This window comes from Coffea arabica, chromosome 2c, assembly GCF_036785885.1.
Source record: "Coffea arabica cultivar ET-39 chromosome 2c, Coffea Arabica ET-39 HiFi, whole genome shotgun sequence".
NCBI lineage: Eukaryota > Viridiplantae > Streptophyta > Magnoliopsida > Gentianales > Rubiaceae > Coffea > Coffea arabica.
This window is the reverse complement of record NC_092312.1, coordinates 27708030-27717105: the sequence shown is the minus strand read 5'-3', so window position 1 is coordinate 27717105 and position 9076 is coordinate 27708030. Positions and strand designations below refer to the sequence as shown.

The window sequence follows — 9076 nt, the reverse complement described above, 5'->3', positions numbered from 1 at the left end:
CAAAATTCTGCTCCGACTTCAATGAATGAACCTGATTCAGCTCAAATTAAAGAAGCCCAGTTGGAAAAAGATATGAAAAATGACTATTCGAGCAAGATTAAGGATGCCCAGTTGGGGAAAAGTGAGGAAGCGGTGGTTAAGAAACCTAAGGTGTTAATTACTCCTGATGAGAGCCTTCTTGAGTTGAAGGATAAGCCGACAAGTTTTGATCCCAAGAAAGCGGCATTTTGGGGAAAGGAACAAAGGGTGCCGTTTATGTTTGTAGTGAAGACGTTGGATGCTATTTCTAAAGAATCAGGGCGGATTGCGATAACTGCAATCGTTTGTAACATGTTGAGGACTGTGATGGAAACGATGCCAGAGGATTTGGTGGCTGTTGTTTACCTTTTGGCGAACCAGATTGCTCCAGCTCATGAAGGATTGGAGCTTGGGATTGGGGATGCTTCGATTATTAAGGCTCTGTCCGAGGCGTGCGGAACAAAAGAAGCACAAATTAAGAAGCAGTACAAGGTGAAACTCTACTACATTCCAATCACTCGTGTTTATCAAATCTTGGGTGTGATTTAGAAATGATTGAATTTCTTTTCTTATCTCTAAAGTTAGCTTTTCTTATATCCACCACCTCCTCTATTCTCTCCACCACCTATCCCTTAATATTATATTCACCACCACCTCCGCCACCAAACTCACCACCACCTCCACCACCAGTGTACATTTATTCATCGTCGCCCCCTACCACTTGTACACTCACCACCTCCACCGCCAGTTGTACACTCCCCGCCTCCACCTCATTCACCTTCACCACCACCTTGTATAGAACCCGTCCACCACCATCACTACCGCCCTGATCACCACCTCTTGATTAAATCTCTTTGATTTGTTATGTTAATAGGTTAATGAAGTTCGGTGGGTTTTTTGTCACTATAAAAATGTGTTGGTAAATTTTCCCTTCTATTTTACTTTTTATCTCACTGCCCCATTAGTGAAGTACCCAAAATACCCCTGTTTAAGTGTTCAATTAGAAGCTTGATCGGAATTATAAGGTGGCGCTGCCGCGGTGTTCCTCAATTGGAACCGATAAATAAGTTTAGGGATTAAATTGGTCAAAAAAATTAAGTAGGGACTAAATTGACAGTAAAAAAAAAGTTTATGGACTAAATTGGCCATTTTTCCATTTATCATTCAAGTTCAAAATTTTCTTGAAGTCCATAAATACTTTGTAATACTATATATTTAATGGGCCAAACACATGAACTTTTGTAAGCCTTAAATGCCTTGTTTATCTTTATTAAGGTTTACTTAAATCATAGAAACCCTAATTTTCTTAACATAAATTCTTATACTATATAAGAACGAGTTTAGGATAAAGACGATTTTTAGATTTCAACCACAAGGGTGGAGCTATTTTGAAAATGTGAGGGTGTTTGAAGTGTAATTGGAACATTAAGTACAAGTCATTATAGATTTAATTTCACTATAATTACTTATATAACCTTTCAGGCATTTAAGATTAGGGGCAGGTTTGGTATGTTATAATGTTTGGTGCCAAGTTGAGTATCAAGTACAACTGAATTAAGCTTGTGTTTTGATAAAATTACATAAAAGTCCTTTTAATCATTTATTATACTGATATCTAAGCCTTCCAATTTCTTGAAACTTTTTCATCCGTTAAGGAATTAATTGGATGTTTACATAATTAGATTTTAATTATAATTAATTAACTTAATTATTATCTGAACAATCATTATCATATTTATGCCCCATGTTTAGCCGATACCCTTTCTTCTTTTTCGGTTTCACCCCTTTGGTTTTATTATGGTTATTAAATATTTGGTGGGATGAGTAGCTTTTCCTTTAAATTGAGGTGAGTTCTTTGGGTTTGTCTTCTTCGATTATAGTTTTTTTTTCTGATGATTGGTTTATTCAAAAACTCCATATAATTTGCTTTTTGATACTTCTAATTCCAAAAATTAGCTAATTGTATTGTTTTTCTTAGTAGATCTCAGAGATTCTGTCTCTGGTCAAAGTACAATTTGAGATAATGTTGTCACTTTCTAAAATAATTAAAAAAGCAATTTTATCATCTTCTCCTCCTCGGCCAAGGTATTATCTCTTTATTTAAGTCAAATAACCTTATTTCTCATGAACTTTCTCTTATTGTTCTTGACGCCAGGGATCTGTTGACTACATTCCAGCAGTTATGGTTCAAGTAGTTATTTTTTCATGTAATATGATTTGGAATTCAGCTTGTGTTTATTTTAATTGGGAATTTTATAATTGTAAAATTTATTAACTTAGAATTTTGTACTTCATTGAAACTAAAAAAGAAAATTAATCATGCTACGTAGTACTAAGATGTCATTTGCAGTCTATTTGTTTTCCATGTTATGATCTCGTTCTTGTATTCTACTATTTATATAGTTTCAAATACAAAAAATTTACTTTTTATGCTATCTAAAAAAATTTATAGTGGAACTTGATGAGTTTAAATGCTTTAGCTATAGTACCATTTTTATTGCATTGTATTAATTCATTTACTTATAATTGTATGTTGTACAATGATAAATAATGTTTCTTGATTTGATTGAAGCAACTATTATCCATAGTTCAAACGAGTCAATTAAATAGAGATGCTATATTGGATACTTATACAAGTAAATATTGGAAAATATTATTAAACAGTTTCTACCTATAATTTGCAATTCGAACTCATATAAGGAATTTCTTCTAATTTTAGTTACCATTTTCTACAATTTCAAATTTAGAAAATATTATTTAATTTGCACCAATTTTTATAATCAAGATAGTTTCAATTCAGATCTTTAATAATTATGCAAATTTGAACTTATTTATGAGATTATAAAGAAATGCCCCTAGCAAAAAACACCAAATCTGAATAGTTTCTATAAAACTTTGAAAAAGATCACTTAAGTTTCTTATTTATCTATCATTTTTGGGCATTATTATCTCTGTAAAAAACATGTGATTAAGTCGTATTATGCCCACCAAATTATATAAATAGTTAGTCAAAAATAAAATTATTTTAGATTAGATTGGATGCAAAGTGATTGATGGATAAACTTGACTTGATAATTCAGGCCGAGTTTAAGTCGAGGGAGAAATCAGAAGCATTGCTTGAGGGATCTTTCACGAACATATATAAATTCGAGAGATGAATGACTCAATTGATACTTTTAAATGTTTTATCAACTTGGATAAGTTTTAGAAGAGACCTTTGGATACTTTTCAATTGCACTTCAAACATTCTTATATTTTCAAACTACCCTTATCTTTGCAGTTGAAATTCAAACATAACTTTTGATCACAACGGATTCTTATATGGTATAATGATAAGGATGTCTTATTGCACATTATTTTTATTGACTCACTGTGTAGTTTATGATTTTTCTATTAAAATCACATGATAAAATCATCATACTTCAGTTTCTATACTACAAAATATTAAATAATAATTATTAATTATCTTGAATCACAAACACCAAATTCTCGGGCGTCGTGCAGGCTGTCCCTTCCTAGTAATGATAAATAAGGAAACCAGCCAAAGAATCCAATTGTAAATAAATTGAGCACAAAGGATCATATTGAATATCAATCTGGATTCATAAATGGAATTGGTCAACTAAAACATCACAGCAAATAACCAAAGTTTGGTTAGTGGGACTTGACTGAAGCCAAAGAGACATAATTCATAACTTGGCCGAAGGCATAATGAAAAGTCACAGCAAAAAACTATTTTGGCCTTCAGCTTTCAGCTTAGCAAGACAATGACCCACTAGAAAGTCATGTTCTTTCATCATATTTCGGATTTCTGTTTCGGCTTTCTATTTGAGATAAGAAAAGGACAAACTACTCAACAATCAATTAAAATCCCGAAACACGTGTCAACTAGTTATAATATGCAAAGTTGAATTCTCTAGATGTAAAGGTCAATCGGCCATTATATCAAACAAACTAATTGGATACAAATAAACTTAAGAATCACAACGATTTGTCAATTCTGCTGGAACAAGCAAACCTTTTTTTTATTGATCGATTCGTTACAAACAACTGACATGTGTCGAGTCTGTGTAATAATAAATATCTACTCGAAAAAAATACAGATTTTGTATATAGCGGTGAGTAGGGTCGAATTCACAGGGACTGGGGATAATCCATTTCTTCTAGAGTTCAAAGTATGAGAGGTTTTTGGATTAAATGCTAACTAAGTAAATTAAATGCAGAAAATAATCTAAGAGAAATAATTAGAGAAAGCCAAGGGTACACTTCAGAAATAGTTCATGTACTGATCATCAATTTACAGATAATTCCACATTTATTAATAGATTGGTTAGAGTTGCCATACACGCGATAAACAATCATTCTTTCCTTAATTTATCGATAGTCAAGGTACGACCGTTGACTATTTTTCTAACCCAAAAACAATCATAAGTACGACCGTAGAATTTAATTTCTGGTTTGCATTAAGCTTTAGAAAGACTCAATCCTAACTAACAAACACGCTACGAGGGTTTGTTTAAATTAGATCATATATTCCCCTGACATAAATCCAATCACACTAGTTGCTACTGAGATAGAGATAACGAACAATTACGGATTCAATAACCCCTATTTAGCAAAATAGCCTATATGAACAATCAATTATTGCGCACTAATTAATCATGCATAAGGCTATAACAATTAGAAACAGGAAATATATAAATACCAATAAATGAAGAAATAATTAAAAACGGTTTATATCTCACAGTAATTGCCGAACCAATTCATCAGTTGTCCCCTTGACTAGAAAAAGAAGTTATTTCATCTTCATGGAGGAAATTCCATGCAAAATTGCAGAAGTCATTCTCGAAAACATTGTTCTTTCTTAAGGTGATTCAGTTCAGTGGAATCATGAAAGAAAAGCAAACTATAAAAGATGACTAACTGTTCTAAACAATTGTCTCCAAAACAATTGTTCTCCAACCATAGAAAACGCATGGGACGGCCAAAGATGACCAAGTCCCGTCTGACCAAAAGTTGTCTCCTAATTGGGATTATATATTCCCCATACTATGGAAAGAAAAGAAGTAGGAATTAGCCGAGAAACTAGCTTTCTCCCTACTTTTTTGCTTGTGGCGGCTGGCTCTCCCAAGGCTCCCTGGAGTCCTCCTCGCAATTGATCTCTATCTCCTCTTTGACCGCGGCCAACAAACTAGGAGATTTCCTAGTTGATACATTCCTTATTTGTGCTGAACTACCTTTTGTAAGTTCAAATCATATTCGGTAATTTTTCATCTTTTTATCACATTTTGCTCCAAATTCCTGTAATAAGCACAAATACCAAAAGTGAATAAAATATGATAATTAATCCATATTTGGTAAGGTAATAGGAAAAATTAATTACAAAATAAATAGCAGAATTATAACCTATCAACAACGCAGGAATAGACTACTCATAATTTATAATCTTTAAGAGGAAACTTTCAAAGACTACAAATTATTTTCTAATAATCAAATATATTCTGCTTTGATATCAATTGTTAGAGTGGTTGTTTATATTCAATATTTGGTGAAAACTATCACCTATTAAACCCAAAATCTATATGACGATTATTAAGAAATAAATTAACAGTAAAATTGCGAAAATGTAATTGATTTAACCCATTTTCTCAACTTCTTTTTCCATGTCCATTGTGTAGGAAAATCTGCATAAGTCAACTGTTGAGCAGATGTATCTGTGGAGTTCGTTTTCATCCATTCAATGAACATTGTACTATGTTCTTCTGCTCTGTTTAATACTTCATCCAAAGGATCATTATCACCAAATAGCACTGGCTGTTCATTTGGAAGATGAAAATTTAATCTTTGAACGGCAATACTCCGATATTGGATGTCAAAATCAAAAATTCTCCAGCAAGCCTCTGATGCTGATATATATCGGCAATCTAGATATCTTTTTATCTCATCCACTTCACGAACAACTCGTGTTCCACTCTGTCCATCAGTTGCATCATTTTCCTTAATGACAAAAGTGGCTCTATCATATCCTTTATTCACATATTTGAATAAATATTTTATAGACCTGCCCTGATTGCACAATTCAACACAAACATGTCCCCAATATTTGACAACCAAATCAACATTATGAGGAACGATCCATCGATTATCAATTTTCACACCAGCTTTAATACCTTCTCGTCCATTGTCCCTTCTCCTGTATACTGGAAAACCATTTTCATCAATTATTGTTTCGGTCTAAAAATATTTGGGATAATGTTTACTGCACTTTCCATTTTCCATACACGGTGACCTTGTATTAGCTGGTCCACATGGTCCGTGTGTCATAAATTGTAAAACTGTTTCATAAGCTATTGGATCAGTATTCTTATCTGGCAATTCGGCTGAAATGATTCGATCAACATCTCTTGGTGTAGTGCACTTATCATCTGGATGTAAGAATAACAGAATATGCGTATGGGGCAACCCTCTCTTTTGAAACTCAATTGTATATAATGCTGTACAAAGTATAAGTATATGAAATTAAATGAGAATTTGATATAAATTAAATATTTTTGAAAAAATAAATAAAATATTTTGTTAGTTTGATACCTGCCATCACCTTGCCAAAATGCTGTCCATGTGTTAAATCATTCATCAATTGATCTAATTTTATGTGAAAAACACGTGCAACGATATCAGGTCGATCCACAACTTTCTGATCAGGGATCAAACTTATACCCTTGCTGATTTCTGGCCAATTAGAATTGCATGTGAAAGTAATGAAAAGATCAGGAGGACCCATGAATCTGCATATTGCCATTGCATCTTGATAATTTTGAACCATATATCTTGGTCCACTGGTAAAAGTTGAAGGCAAAACCAACAGTTTTCCTGCTGATGCAGGTGTCGTATCACCTCGTACCACATTATCTTGCAAACCTTTGTATAATTCTGCTCTAATCTTTTGCTGATTGGCACGAATCCAATTCAAATTATTTTCCTCAATTGCAGCAAAAGCATCAACAATATACTGCTGAAATAAATTACCTGCACTGACCAATGTTTTCGCTTCATTGAGTCTATTTTGTATTCTGAAAGCATAGAATTCCCGCATGCTGATAAACTTTCTTTTACCGTTACTCTTTCTTGGATTTGGAGACACATTTCTTGGTATGTTCACCCTAAAACCATCTTCACCATAAGGAAATATGATTGGATATTGCATCGCCATAAAACTTGGATGCAATTCGGTGATTCTTTTTAACCCCATAGTTTTTTCCTCAACAATAATATCTCTATTTCCCCTTGCCTGCTCTCCATCACTGACTATAAGTGCAGCTACTTCTGATGATATTGGTAAGTTGTATTGTCTTCCATCTCGAGATCGAGTACCAATCAATCTCAAACGAACTGACATGTAATTGGATTCCTGAAACTTGTCCCTTGCCATTCGAAATGCCTTTGCAAGTGGATTATACTCGTCCAACATCTCTTTCAATCCATTGACAATTTCAGGATCCAAATTTCTGTTTGCTGTACTAAACGGAAGAAATAAATTAACAGTAAAATTGCGAAAATGTAATTGAGCAAAAATGTAATTGATTTAATGTTATATATTTTAATTGGTTCAAAGACCACTTTGGGTAAAATAATTTTTTTACTGTCCCAAGAAGATAACTCTAAATAATTGAGTGATAAAATTATGCCACATGCTCTTTGTAAGCTGAACATGACAAAACGAGCAAGATCCATTGAAAAATTGTCAAATGGAATTTCCATCGAATTTCTTTAATTGGTCACATGCATCGAATCAGAAATAAGTTTGAAGAGAATCGCACATACAGTCATGCACGCGTCAGTACATTGAAATGGGTGCACCCGTTCTGTGGATAGCTTTGGAGTCTTTCTTTTGACTGATTAATGTGAAGATCAATCTCATGACATTGACTAAAACGGAATCCTATTGGGCCGTTTCGAATGCATGATAATTTTCATTTTTTAAACATGTCAAAAAAATGAGAACAAACAATTGGTGAAAGATTCAAGTTTACAAGATGAATAAAAAGTTTAAAAAGGATGCAACTATGCTAAGTAAAAACTTCAGTAGACGGGCAACTTCCTTGACTAACGAGGTTTTGCATGGACTACCATTTTTTTTTTCAAAAATTATGTATGTTTTTTGTAAATATTTTTTAATCAAATTTTCACCTCATATATATAAATTTTCATGGGTTTTGTTGTCCAGAATTTTTGTAATGAAATTGTTTTCAGCGAGCCAAAAGATTCTTTTTTAAAAAAATATGTTCATCTTTAGATGTAAGAATTTTATGGAAGTAAATGTTATTGTTGATTACGTCCCATGTTGTTCTTAAATGTTTAATAATCAATTGACTAAGGCATTTCTTCACGATCTTTAGCTATTATTACTGTTAGTTACTTTACTTGAATTTTTTTTGCTATGTCTGACACTGCTGTTAAATATTCATATTATAAGTATTTGGCCTATGTCTCTTGAGTGATCATGAACTCAAAGGGGAAAATTTATTTTGGTTCCTTTTGCGAAATTTATGTATGTTGGTGTTCAAGGGTCAACGCAACAAGATTTTCATGGGCTAAGTCTACAAATACAATTTACTATAAAATTATTACCCACTTTAATACATCAAATACCATAATTAGTGTGGCTAATTAAATCCTGCTTTGCTATCATGCAGTAATAATGAAAAATTAATAAATGCTGAGTTGCACGGACAAATCGAGGAGAATGTTCAAACAGAAGAAAAACAAAACAAGTTTCTGAAGAGTAGAATATTATTTGATACTATTTACTGTACTTTTTATTTATTTTCAAATTTTTGAATGTTACGGTATTGTTGAATGTTATTTTTTTCATTTTTGAATTATTATTTACTGAATTAGATGTTCAAATTTATACCATAAAAATAATTTATATAAGTTTGTATACTTTACATAGTAATATACTTAAGACAAGTTATAATAGATTATACATTAAATCTGTATTTTATATCAATATTTTTATAAAATTAACTAAATATTTTATTTTTTTCAATGATTCCCG

At 32.4% G+C, this 9076-nt stretch overlaps 2 protein-coding genes across 2 annotated transcripts; one reads left to right on the top strand and one right to left on the bottom strand.

Moving 5' to 3' along the window:
- Positions 1–21: 21 nt before the first annotated feature.
- LOC140035286 (DNA ligase 1-like) lies at positions 22–2372 on the top strand. The gene is made up of 2 exons (XM_072075612.1): positions 22–510; positions 2174–2372. Exons 1-2 carry the CDS (start codon positions 22–24, stop codon positions 2291–2293), a joined length of 609 nt encoding a protein of 202 aa, XP_071931713.1. The 3' UTR covers positions 2294–2372.
- A 3250-nt stretch (positions 2373–5622) lies between these two features.
- Positions 5623–7486, bottom strand: LOC113724195 (uncharacterized). Its single transcript, XM_027247120.1, has 3 exons — positions 6607–7486; positions 6300–6512; positions 5623–6218 (listed from the first exon to the last, which is right to left on the bottom strand). Exons 1-3 carry the CDS (start codon positions 7484–7486, stop codon positions 5623–5625), a joined length of 1689 nt encoding a protein of 562 aa, XP_027102921.1.
- Positions 7487–9076: the final 1590 nt, after the last annotated feature.